At 37.9% G+C, this 13,770-nt stretch overlaps 1 protein-coding gene across 4 annotated transcripts in view; it reads left to right on the top strand.

Moving 5' to 3' along the window:
- The window catches only part of LOC149024004 (pre-mRNA-processing factor 39-1-like), a 68,946-nt gene that overhangs the window by 52,351 nt on the left and 2,825 nt on the right, over positions 1–13,770 (top strand). For all 4 annotated transcript variants that reach the window (XM_089144409.1, XM_089144410.1, XM_089144408.1 and 1 more), the window contains 6 exons: positions 468–620; positions 708–824; positions 2,850–2,930; positions 3,060–3,209; positions 10,016–10,315; positions 11,801–11,914. In XM_089144409.1, coding sequence (XP_089000535.1) covers positions 468–620; positions 708–824; positions 2,850–2,930; positions 3,060–3,209; positions 10,016–10,315; positions 11,801–11,914 — 915 coding nt within the window. The remainder of the gene's footprint in view (positions 1–467; positions 621–707; positions 825–2,849; positions 2,931–3,059; positions 3,210–10,015; positions 10,316–11,800; positions 11,915–13,770) is intronic.

Here is a 13,770-nt window from a genome sequence, read left to right as displayed (position 1 = left end):
AGTTACTTCGCACACCTTTGCCGCCTAACCTTTTGTACTTGGTTTTGCTTACTATATCTTTGATAGTTTGGTGGTCGTTCAGTGTCAAATCATCTAGGTATACTTCTTGTGACTATGTAGTTGGCTTTTTATTGTCCTTTCTTTTGGGTCATCATCAGCCACTGATAGCGACTGGGGGCCCACAGGCCCAGGGAGGGGTAATTTTTCTTAGGGGCGAAGGTTCAACCCATGACCTCCTTGGACTTACTACCTCTACATAGGAGGCTGCCACCACAGTGCTAGAAGCACATCCACAGGCTTTTTATTTTCTTTGTGGGGTTATTCAAATATGTATATGGCAGAAACATTCTTTCCCGGGAGGAACTCAGCTATGTTGTTTGTCATCAGTGCATGAATTTAGAGTTTTATCTGGTTTTTGTTTTTCTTTTTTAGTCCTTTTCTTATGTTTTTGTCAATACTTTCAACAGAGACAACCGGAGATTCACCTCTTTGCTGCTAGGTTTAAGGAGCAAACTGGGGACATTTCAGGAGCGCGTGCTGCGTATCAACTTGTGCATTCTGGAATATCACCGGGTTTACTTGAAGCTGTTATTAAGCATGCAAACATGGAAAATAGACTGGTAAGTTTATTGGGTGTCTTTTGCAGGCCTAGACTTAGTCCGAGTCATAATACAGTATGGTATGAAATAGCTCTTTATGTTTTGCAGGGCAATTTGGAAGATGCATTCTCACTATATGAACAGGCAATAGCCACCGAAAAAGGGAAAGAGCAGTCTCAAACTTTGCCTATGCTGTTTGTTCAATATTCTCGGTTTTCATACTTGGTAAGTGTATTACTTGTTCCAGTATGAAGCAATTACCTGAACCTGCATTTACCCTAGTAGTCTTAATCTACTAGAATTATACTAATGGTTCTCCCTTTTCATGGTTTGCATTCTTGGAAATTCCTTGGTCATTCTCTTTCTTCTTGATCCTGCCCTTCTTGTCCCCCATGCACAAACCCAGAAAAGTATTGAGGAAAAAACATATATTTTCTGCATGCATATGAAAAACTCACAAACTAGGAGAGCAGTAGTTCTAAAAATCAAGAGCATAATTACAAAAATTTAACACAGTGTAGGCTACAGACATTCTGTGATGTAGATTTGTGGTGGTTTCAGAAACCCAGAGACCAACAATAACCTGTCCTTGTTCATTCTCTGATTATCCCAGCATTTTTGGAGATTTTTTTAGTTAAAGATTCTGTGGGAGCAATGCCAGCTTACATTAGAGAACGAAGCTATGAAGTAGCCATATTGCATTAGGGGTGTCAAAAAAGCTTGGCTGGGTTTAGCCATTCTTTGACCCTCAGGATAAAGTTGAGCCAGCCTGGCGCTGCTGACCATGTGTTAACTATAACTATATTGTAATTTATATTATATATGAAGATTGATTGCCCTTCTCTTCTAGTCTTCCCAATTCACCAATTCAGGTTCAAAACGAGGTTGGGTTGGGCTAGTGAAAACCCACACAGGCATGGTTTGAAGCAATATTAGGACCTGGCTGGGCTGGGCTGGCATGGGCTTGGGTATATGTTAAGGTGACCCAGCTGCTTAGAGATGCGATAGTTTGCCATAAGTAGGCTTTTAATTGTATTTCTAATGTGGTCCTTGCATGGGGAACTTAGTAGTTGTAATGTAGAATCCTTTTTTACTGTAAGTTGTTGTGTAACTAGTAGTTTTTATTCCTGGGACTCTTTCAGTTAACTTGATAGATTAGATTTGATTTGTAGTTAGTTTCCAATAAGGTTAAATCTTGTAAGGGGGATTCCTTTCTATGCATGGAGGAATCAATTGCTGGAATAGTTTAACAATTATAAATGAGAAGCTGCTGAATTTAAAGCAGTTCTAGTTTTGAAACCATTTGATATTGAAAGATTGCCTAGTCTGTGAGAGGCGATTACTCCCCTTCTCTTAGTACTTTCATTTTTCTAGTTACAGTTTGGAATGTTATTGAGTTCATTTTCCTGCAAATTTGAGATTAACCAAGGTTAATAACCAGTGCTCAGATTTGTTAATTAAACAGAAGATTTCTTGCTGTATGGCTACCATAGTTTCTGATTGCTGAAAACCTAAAATTACCCTATGAATGCTGCTGATAATTGAAGAGTTTACAGTCCTACTGTGGAATTGGTTTGTAGCCTTGTTATTCTACTTTACTATCCCTCTAACCTATCTCCACTGGCATGAGTTGGGACAAAACTTCTGAGCAAAGCGGATGACCCAGAAATGATCTCCAGCCAACTCGTCTGACACCACCAATAACGCTCATTGGGGGGAAAGGGGCTCTCTGATACCAAAAGAATTCCGTATACAGTGTGCCTGCACTATCTTTTTCTGACCCAGAAAGGACCTCCAGCCAACTTGTCTGACACTACACCAACAATGCTCACTGGGAGAACCGGAGAAGGGGCTCTCTGATACCAAAAGAGTTCCATATGTGAACAGTGTTCGTCTACACTATCTTTTTCCTCTTCCCCTCTCACTGCCTTGTGTGTTTCTGCTTAATCTTTAAATTATTTTCCACTTCTGTAATTCATAAGCTGTAGATATTGCATCCAAACAATATACCCATGTGACCTCTTTTTCATATTTTTGAGAGAAACTTCTTATTGTACATTACTTCTGGCTCCAAGTTTTCTGAGTAATTCACAAAACATGTGATCTAAGTGGTCTAAATAACCTACTATTTTGCTGACATAATCTGAATGTTCAAGATTTTAAGGTTTATTTCTTTGAGTTTATAGGATTTCTAATGTTTTTGTCATTGTATGACGATTTATTTGCGTGTATTATGGTGCTGTTTTTAAGGTTGCGGGAAATACTGAAAAAGCTAGAGAGGTTCTAGATGAAGCCATTGATCATGTACAACTATCAAAGCCACTTTTAGAGGTGCTTCCCCCCCCCCCCCCTTCTGTTTCATGTAAAATTTTCCTTTAGATTTCATTCTCAACAGCCCTGTTTCATTTATTCAATGTTCCTGCATGGTTGACAGTGATGATTTGCTTCTGACATGTCCAGGCCTTGATCCATTTAGAGGCTATTCAATCTGCTGCAAAAAGAATTGACCATTTAGACTCATTAGTTGAAAAATTTATCTTGCCCACCATTGAGAACGCCAATCCCGCAAGTACTGCTGACAGAGAAGAAATATCTGCTATATATTTGGAGGTAATGTTCTGAAGAGTCATGAAATGATCTTGCATGCTGACTTGATCACTTGCATGTTCTATGTGTAAATTGTATTATAGTACATTATGGATATCTATGTGTGAAATATTTATTTTTATTTTTTGTTATTCCAGTTTAAAAATTGTGGTTAATTTATTTACAAGGATTGTACAGTTTCAATTATGGTTTATTTGTAAATGAGGGACAATGGTAGTGGGATTTTTGTGCAAACACAAGATTATGTGGGACCAGATGACTACTTATATTAGTAATATTATGAATGTTACTAAATAAGTTCTTGTGGAATCTAAAGGAAAACAACATTCATATCAGAAAGCTTGGTGGTTGGATGATGAGGTTGAAATAGCAATTGAGATTAGGATACCTATTTGTAAGAAATGGCAATAGACTTCAGGATGAAAAGGATTTGAAAATGTGTATAGTCAAGAAGATTATTGGAAAAGCAAGGACTGTAGAATAGCTAAAATAGGGAGAGAGAGTGGAGATTTCAACAATGTTATAGATGTTTTAAACGTGCAAGATGATAAAGTATTAGTCTGTGATTAGATTATCAAAATGAGATGGGAAAATGGTTCTACAATTTGCTAAATGAATATGATGTAATAGTGTAATATAAGTTTGCAAGTATCATCATGAGAACCCACACACATTCAGATGGGTGGACGATGAAAAAGCAGAAAGTGTTGGACAAGCCCATCTCTAAGACTTGCCCATAAAAGTAGGTAATGCTTTTAATTGGGGGTTTATAGGAGTAGTGCAATGCTCTCTTAGTGCCGAGGTTCACTCGAAAATATGGGCTTGATCACGAGGAGACGTTAGCCTTGTTGCTACGATAACCATGGATGTTCTCCTTGTTGGCATGGGCGTTTACGTTAGGTAGGCTCTCATTGAGACCTTTCTTCACTACTTGATGCAAATCCAGACCCAAATTAGGTTTTTTCTCCTAGAAATAGGTCTGGGGTTGAGTCATACAGTTATTGGCCCTTCGTTGGACGTGTTTCCGACATAATCGGCCTATTTAGGGGACCTAGTACTACAATTTCCGATTTTTAGTTTTTGTCTAGTCTTTATAAAAATTGAATCTTTATTGAGTTGATGCATCTTACTTAATTTGTCCCTATTAGAGTGATGCATCTTATTTAATTAGTCCTTATTATGGCTAATGCATTTTATTTAATTAGTCCTCACCAGAGTAGGTAAGGAATCGTAGGTCTCGTGGGTTTTTTCTTCTAGGATATCAATTCCTATTTCTATTATGAGTTGTAAGGCTGATTAGCCCTACTTATACCCCATAAAGGGAAGAATAAGCGTAGTTCATATTGTAATAATTTTTCTCAAGCTAGAGGGGGGGGGGGTTTGGTATTTCGCTGCTGCAAATACCAGTGGTGTCAATATGATCAGAGGAGGTTCAAGATTGAATAAACTATTCAAGTTCTAAGGTGAGATCATGTCTAAAAGTCCCTGCTGTGGCTGAATTGATAGCCTACAAACTTGGTCCAAGACTTTGCTAGGCTCCCCCATCCAAGTATCTGGCAGCCTATAACCCATCCCTTTTTCATTTCAACCTTTATTTTCCCTTCTTTCTTTCTTCTTCTTTTTTTTGGTTGAGTTTCTGGATTTTCTAATACACCCAAAATCAAGGTCAGGTCTGCACCAATCTAACAGTTAGATCTGTCCCAAACCCGGAGGATCGATCCTTATATCACTATCTACATTCCTTCCAAGTCCCATTTTGACATCTGCAGGCTCCAGTTCCCCATCTCTGAATTATTCACCTCGTATCTTTAAGATCAAGAACCCTCTCTTGGTCCCATTTGAGTTGGTTCTCTTTAAGGTTTTGGAAAGCTGGACTTCATTCAATTAAGGCTATATTTGCTATAATTGCCAATTAACCACCTTTGGATTTGACAACAACATTAACAAGCCTTTCCCAACTAAATGGGGTTGGCTACATGAATCCATGCCTTCCAATCAGCTCTATTTGAGGCCATACTAGATACGAAGCCTAACCTATGCATTTCTATTCTCACCACTTGATGTGAACCAGGATCTAGGGTTTGGCTGATTGAGGTAATGCCCTAGGGTTAGGCTCACTCCAGGATCCTCTTTAATAGAGGTAGCAGTCAATTAGGGTTTAGAATACCCTGCGGTTGAAGGGAGTGGGTTGATTATGGGGTTCTAAGATTAGGGAAGGTCTAGGGTTAGGGTTAAGGTTTGAAGAATAATGTGTGAGACGTTGCTGTACCTGTGATTTTAGAGCTGAAATTGAAAAGTTCAATGGATTTCTAGGGTTCAGCTAAGCTGGAATTGATGCTACTGTTACTTTTGAATAATTTCAAATTTGGTTCTACAGGTTTAGGGTTTTGGAATTAGGGTTCCTACTTGGGAGTATAATTTCTGAGGAGGCAGCTGGGCTAGGGTTTGAAAGAGAGGGGGGGGGGTAGAGGGAGTGTATGAGAGGCTGATCCTAAAAGGTTATGAAGTTTGGTTGAGGGGTTAGGGAGTTAACCAGGGTTTAGGGTTTCTATAGGTTGAAGATGAAGTGCAGTGCATGAAATTTTCAGACCTAATGGATGAAGTTTTTTTCATGAAACTAAAAATAGGAATGAGGGGTAGGGGAAGGTGCGATCCTATAGGGGAAGGGAGAGTTTGAATGGGTAGGGAACCTACGGTTTTCGAGGGGAGGGGCATCTACTGCAGTGGGGAAGAAGGTGGAAGAATTGGTGGGTTGCACAAAGTCTTTGGAGGTAGGGGAGGGGCTGGGCTGAACTTACTTGAGAGGAGACTACTTGTTGGATTACTTGAAGTTGGTGCTGCCGCAAACTTGAAACAGGGGGAGATTTATGAAGTAACTCCAAAAGCTTAACACACTCAAGCCGTTGTACTTCCGTTGGGATCCGACGACTCCACTCTTCCTGCGATCTCGAGTTGTATTCAAATAATGAAGTCTGCCTTGTTACGACCCACAGTGGCTTATTTATAGCCTACATGAAGGAAAACATAATCACTCAACTTCTAAAAAAAAAGACTTGAACTTCAACTTGCAAACCAATCCTATGTAAGACTCTTACTTGACTGGAGACTTTGACTCAAACAAGGATTCTATCATATCTTACTTAGAAGTTTCCAATTTGGATTCGAAGAGTAGGTATGGAATGCTAACAAGAAACAGACAGAAACTTCATACCCTAATGTGGTCTTTTCAACAACTCAGAAAATAATAGACTCAAATCAAAAAACAAAAGTAGATCTAGGGTTCTAATAACATGTTGGACCCAATGACAGCCTAACCTTGGACACCATAAAAATTGCCAAAAATGACCAAAACACCCTTGGTATGACTAAGGGCTTCAGGGTTTGTGAAAGTAATCCTAGGCCTTGTGTTGCCCTTGGAAATAGTTTACATCACCACTTCTCCTAAAATTATCTTAGGTCTCTCGTATTTCTTCTAATTCCTTTAATTTGGATTAAATCGCTTATCCGTAAAGGAGTATTTAGAAGCCTCCGTTGAACGTGGTTGTGCCACCTCAATTTACTTTCTCATAGCATATCATTTATCAGAGTTACTCCTAGACCAGCTCTAATATGATCATTCATTACCTTATTGTTCCTAGTTTTGCCACTCATCCATCTTCGCGTCCTCATTTCTACTACATTGATTTTATCTATATGTTGCTTCTTAACAATTCAACACTCGCCATTTATTATAGCTTGTTGTACTAGGTCCTATAGAATTTTTCTTCGAGCAGTAAAGGATTACGTCGATCAAACAAAACCCTAGATGCACCTCTCCACCTCATCCATCTTTAATTCTTTGGGGAACATCATCCTCTATATCACCTATTTTATTTTATTCATCATTGAGTGAAGGTACCTAAAATAATCACTTTGTGGAATCTCCTTGTCAATAAGTCTCACCACTCATCATCTGTTCGATTATAAGTCATCCTCCCTATTTGGCTTTTCTCATTAATCTTAGATATAAATGAAAAAGTAAGGTGGCTGAAACAAAAACATTAAGGGGGATGAAAATAGGCAAGGTCAGTGTTTAAAGTTACACGTATTTATGAGTACTGTATCACATTGGCTGTGATATATATGGAAACAATAGTTGCCTAAAGTAGGTTGGATACAAATCGGCAAGGCCAGGGTTTTTGAAATGTTGATGTGTATCCTATCGTATCAACCAATATGCATTGGTAGCAAACTTATTTATGACAGTGGTATGTTTTGCATAGGGTTTTGTGGGTGCATTACCAGATATCTGCTATGTATTGAATCTATTGATACTTGTTGGTCAAAATACAGCTTGAAACATTTCGATGCCATCAATACATCCATAAAAGATTCCCTTGTCCCCTCAAGTCATCTAGCCTTGGCAGCCAGGTGCCCTTGCTTGCCTAATTGGTTGTCTTGTATCTTAACCTTCTTCAATGCCTAGCATCTTGACAACTATGGACTCGATAAAACTATTGTTCAAATAGAAAACTGAAGGAAAACTCTTAATTTAGAGTAAAAAATCTTGCATTAAATCTTTTTTTTTTTGGTGGTTGTTTTTGTACTCTTATACTAAACATGAACAAGGAATGCTACCATATCACTTTTGCATCATCCGACACTTCATGGCTATTGACTATTACTTGTAAGAAAATCTCATGTTATTGACATATTCAAGTTAATTGATTTGCTTGGTCATATATTAATTTAGTGTGTGCATTATATATTGTTTATCTATGTTATTTTTTTGTTCCAAAAGTGCATCTCAATGTGTATTTTGGACCATTTCCATCTCTATTTGTAGTGTTTGATATGTATCTCCTATATGATACACCTCTTAAAATAACCCATCCAACATGATTCCCTATACAGCTGCTTAAAGACTTCAGTGAGTAAACAGGTTACAGGTGTGGAAAAACTTTGAAATGTGTGGATTATCTTGGTGAACCAAGCACAATAAAATTATCAGATGCGAGGAGTAGCATTGTGGTTCCGATTAATAAAGAAAAAGTGTTATATTCAAAGTTGTGATAACTATTAGAGGCATTACACATATATGAAGAAATTATGAGTGAATGATTTAATTCAATCTGAGGTATGAAACTAATATTATGAATAATCAACTTGGTTTTTTGGCAGAAATGTCAACCAAGTCTATTCACTTTCCGAGGATACTCAGGGAAAGATTTGGAGATGAATTAAGGATCTCCGCAGAGGTCTTTATTGGCCTGAAAAAGCTTATTATATACGAGCCATATAAAAGTTGCTTTGGGAAGTCTTAGAGAAGAGAAGTGTTAAACATATCGGTGAAAGGTCTCTGTCTGAGAGTGGCTTTCGCTAGCTCGCCAATGAGTCAATCTTTCTCAAAACATGGGAAGCTGGTGTAGACCATACTTTCAGAGAGAAAACTATTGCCTTTTTCAAGTATATGTGTGGATGCAGTTAAAGATAGGTATAATGATGTGGTGACTACTGTAAGAACTGTGTGGGCCCAGGGGTGGGCGGACATGGTAGTGAATTCCCAATAATGATTCGGTTGATCAAGGATCAGTTTTAGGCCCATGTTTGTTTGTCTTATCATAGATGAATTGGCTAGACATTCAAGATCAGATCCCTCAGTGTATGTCTCTTGTTGATGATATTGTTTTGGTAGATTAAGCAAAAAGCAGGAATAAATGCCAAGTTGGAGTTATGAATATCAACCTTGGAATCAAAAGGTCTTGAGATAAGTAGTATAGAACTGGAATATATGGTTTGTAACTTTAGTAACCCCTTTACTAATACTGAGATGGTGAAAATTGGTGACAGGGAGAAGGTAGTAGTTGATATTTTAGGTAACATCGTGCAATATAAAGGATAATGTAAGAAGAATTAAAATAGGATAGATATAGTTGGAGAGGTGTGTCAGGAGTGTTGTGTGATCCACAGATTCTTGAAAACCTGAGAGGGAAAATTTTGTAGGGTAGCTATACAACTAACAACATATGGGGCTGAATGTTAGGCAGTTTAGTGGATGTGAAATGGGTGAGTGGTAAAGCTAGAATGCATGAGACAAGGAATGAATAAAGTTGAGGCAAATTATGAGTAGCTTAAAACCTTCAATACATGATATGTTTGGAAAAGGTCGTTTGAGGTGGCATGGACATGTGCCACGGAGGGCTTCAGATGTTCAAATATAGAGGAGCGATTTGGTTCTAATTGAAGGAGCTAAAAGGGTAAATTACTCCTAAAATGATTCTAGAAGGTGTGGTGAGGAAAAAATAACCATGTAGCAGGAACTGTTTAGTTGGAAAATGGCTGAATTAAGTTGACTTGTTGATTATCGACAAGGACAGCATACAGTAATCTAAAGCCTACAGAGAATGGGCAAAAAGTACAGAAGCTGGTAAACATACCACTTCTTTGAATGGCATATTGCCATCAGTTTGAAGTAAAGCTGTTGAAGTCAATTGTTTGATGATGTGTAATTTTGATTGATGTGAATAATAAATGAGATGCTATTTTGAATTCCTTGTTTATTTATTGGTCTGAATGTTTATTTCCATTGGCCCCTGTCCTGATGGTACGTTAAATTTCAGTTTCTAGGACATCCATCAGACTAGCGTGTTGTACAAATAATTTAGTTGGCTAACAGGTTTTGATAACAATCAGTGGATGATGCTTATGTCTCAATTTAGCGGCCCAAGTATGCAGTAAATGTAGATTATTTTTACTGTCATTTCCTTAATGGGGATATGATGCATACTTTGAATGCTTTTAGTTAGTGTCCAGTTTCCTGCCTCTTGCAGTTCCTGAATCTCTTTGGAGGTGCACAGTCTATCAAGAAAGCTGAAGATCGCCATGCCAAGCTCTTTTTACGCCACAGGTACCCGTCAGAATTGAGGAAACGACATGCTGAGGACTTTCTAGCTTCAGACAAGGCAAAACTGGTAAAATCTTATGCAGGTGATCCCTCAACAGCGCAATCATTGATGGGTGCGTACCCAACTGCACAGAATCAGTGGGCTTCTGGGTATGGGGTACAACCTCAAGCCTGGACACAGGCCTCCCAGGCAGGACAACAGTGGAACCCTGGCTATGCTCAACAGGTAGGAATACTCTATTTACTGCATGAGCGCTAAAACTTTACATTACCAACCATGCTTTATATTGTGGAACGGACCATGCTTTATATTGTGGTAAAGAAACTTATTGGGGGTAGACAAATGACTCACATATGAAGTGGTAGAGGCGGGATTTTGATGTTCTTAGAGATGGCAATGGCTGCAAACTAGGAATGTAAAATCGCAAATGTGGGCACTTTTCTTCTTCTTCCCTTTTTTTGATTGGGGGGGGGTGTTTAGGAATAGCAATCGCACCAGTTGGTGGGAATACAATTGAATTGGGATGATTAGTCCTTATGCCACAAAAATGAGAATAGGTGGCATGTACAAGTAGGAAGGGTTGAAAAAGGGGAATGCTGAAAAACTTTGTGGAAGTAGCAGAATGCCTACGGGTTATTGGCAGACGTGCAAGATAGTGTTGCAAGGCATAACAGAACAGTGTATCCAGCCACAGGTACTTAAAATGAGACTTGTTTTAGTTAGGATAATTACTGTGTTGCCCCCGTAGTTTGATTTTATTACTAATAAAACCTTGTTCTTTACGAAATTACTGTTTCCCCCTTCCTTATAACTGTGTTAAGTAGCCGTTAAGTTTGAATATGTAATGTCTAATTTGCCCTTCATTAAAATTAAGAAATCAAAAGATGATGCTACCCCATTCATAAAAACCAGATTAAATGTCAATTTTACCCTAAGTTTCATTTATTTTGAATTAAAGAAATGAGCAAAATCCAAATCCGATTTGGTTTCCCACCTTCACTAAACTTCATTTATTTTGAATTAAAGAAATGAGCAAAATCCAAATCCAATTTGGTTTCCCATCTTCACTAAACTTCATTTATTTTGAAAATATTTTAGGTGATATTTAGTTTCCAATTTGAGTTGAATTCGATTTTCCTTCCTCTTCGGTTTCTATAAACTAGCGGAACTTAACGGTAGGGGGCAATAGTAATTGTAGACAAAGTTAAAGGTTGGATTAGTAATTTAAAAAATACAGGGGATGCAGTAGTAATAAAATCAAAGTACATGGGGCCAATAGTAATTATCCCTTTTAGTTATTATTGGAATGGAGATATTCATTATCTCATCAAACTAAGCTTTAGGTCAAGTTATCTCTTGCTTCGACAATTCTTACAGCAGGATATGTGCTGAACATCTGTATTGGATGGACACTCGTATGAGTATCCTTGTTAGTTAGCATTTAGTGATTAAGCTAAGCTAATGTTATTGGAATCTTTAGGGATTTTCGTGTGTGATGCCCTATTAAGTTATACATCATTCATTGTGGCTTTGGTTCTTGAGCACTTTGGTTTCTTGGCTTCTTTTTGGACATGTTAATAGTTCTCAGCTTCTAATATTTCGTCGTCTTTTTCTTCCTGGAGGTTGGATGGGTTGAATGGAGTGTCAAACTGGAAAACATTGATCATTTTAGCAAAGCTAATTTGATGTTTTTGTATAAATGATATACAGGCTGGATATGGTGCGTATACTGGTTATGGTAGTGGCTATACTCATCCTCAGATGGCCAGTTCGATTGCACAGAGCACTGCTTATAGCACTTATCCTCCAACATATCCTGTACAGGTATGTGTCTCACTTGATTCTCCATTGTGTTTAACCATAATCTTATCAAAGTAGTATCCGTTCAAAAACAACATAAATATCTGGAGTGCAATTAGGGCCATGGTAGAAGATCTTGCTCTCGAGAGACATCTCGCCACCTTGAAAAAGAGAGATCTCGCCCATCTCGGTGAGATCTCGGTCGAGATATACAACTTTTTGGCGTCAACTCGGTGGCCCATCTCGGTTGGTTTCAAGGTCCCAATTGGGTTGAAACTTGGTATTTAGCTTATTTAAGGCCTTTGGCGTCAACTCGGTGGCCCATCTCGGTTGGTTTCAAGGTCCCAATTGGGTTGAAACTTGGTATTTAGCTTATTTAAGGCCTTTTGAACACGTTAGTGGCCTTGGATTTGTTAGAAACAACCCTATGTATGATTTCTAAGTCTACCCATAGTGTGAAACCAAAATGTAGTAAGATTAGGGAATGCAATGTTATACATGTAATATAGAACTTTTAAGGCATATAAATGAAAAGCAAGTATATCAAATGCATCAACTAACTTAAATGTTATCAAAATTCCATCCATATGAGTATCAAAATCTCAATTTTTAAGAATAAAATAATTATACAACCATTAGAAGTTCTATATAAGTCATTAAATCATAAATTCATAAGACAAATAAAGAATGATTGATCTTCCTTGTTGGAGATGTGCTAAGAGTAGTTGCAAGTGAAAATTCAGCCAAAATCCACAAAAAAATGTGAAAATTGAGAGTTCCAGTGAGATCTAGGGCGAGATATGGCGAGATCTCGAGTGAGATATCCCAACTCGCTGCTCTCGCTCTCCATCTCGTCTCGCCAAGCTGAAAAAACGAGATATCTTGCGCGAGATCTCCCACCATGATTAGGGCAGCATGCTTACCCCTACCACCCCACCCAAAAAACAAAGTGGGGGAAAATTTCATGAATACCCCAAGATATATAGTGAAAAACATAGATACCCCATCACTGTCAAAATGGCAATTACCCCCTTTTCTGTTAGAACTATTAGTTGATTAGAGGAAATGACAACATTACCTTAGTAGTATTTAAGTTGATTTCATCACTTCAACAATTAATAAAAACCCCATTATACCCTTTTAGCCATTACATACAAAAAAGAAAAAGTCAAAAGACAAAAATACCCTTTAATCATCTTCAATTGAACCACAGTCAACCTAACACTCATCTTCAATCGAAACCTACCAGGTGAGTTTTGCAATCTCCAACGAGTTCCAATTTGTCACCCATAGCTCCTACAAAATATTCGATCTCATTAATTTCGCTTTCATCCATTCCCGTCTCTGAAGTTTCTGACAACTTCAAAAGGTTTCATATCCTCTCTGATCTTCCATTTCTTTCCAAACCTCATCTAATATGGGTTCTGAATTGGCAAACTAATAGAACCGCATTTCCTATGTAGTCATTAAGTAACCTTAAAGAGAATCCGCCTAAATTCTATTAATTCACTAATTACTGTCACAGTTGCTGTAATTTAATTTTTGTTTTTATTACTTCAAGTAAGCCTGATAACTTAATTCTTTTGATTATGCATTTTCTGCAGAAAACCAATTTCAAATTGGGTTCTAGAGAATCAAGTGCTTCTTCCCAATCCATATTCTTCTCATTTTCTAGTTATTTATAAATTGCCATTATCTATTTAGTAGGAAGCTGAGAGCGTGGGAGTTCTATAGCCCTCATCATCTCTTGTCACACTTTAACAGTCTCAGTTTTTAAATGTCGATCTCCGTGAGCCCCAATTACCAAAACCAAACCTCCATCTTCAAGTGTCGCCTTTCTTCCTCCGTTCCATAGTTGTTAAAGCGGAAAAAGACCAAAG

The sequence above is a fragment of the Hakea prostrata genome, chromosome 2 (genome assembly GCF_041222555.1).
Source record: "Hakea prostrata isolate BN-2017 chromosome 2, UWA_Hpros_2, whole genome shotgun sequence".
Lineage (NCBI taxonomy): Eukaryota > Viridiplantae > Streptophyta > Magnoliopsida > Proteales > Proteaceae > Hakea > Hakea prostrata.
Note: the sequence above shows the minus strand (reverse complement) of the source record. Positions and strands in the feature narration are given on the sequence as shown.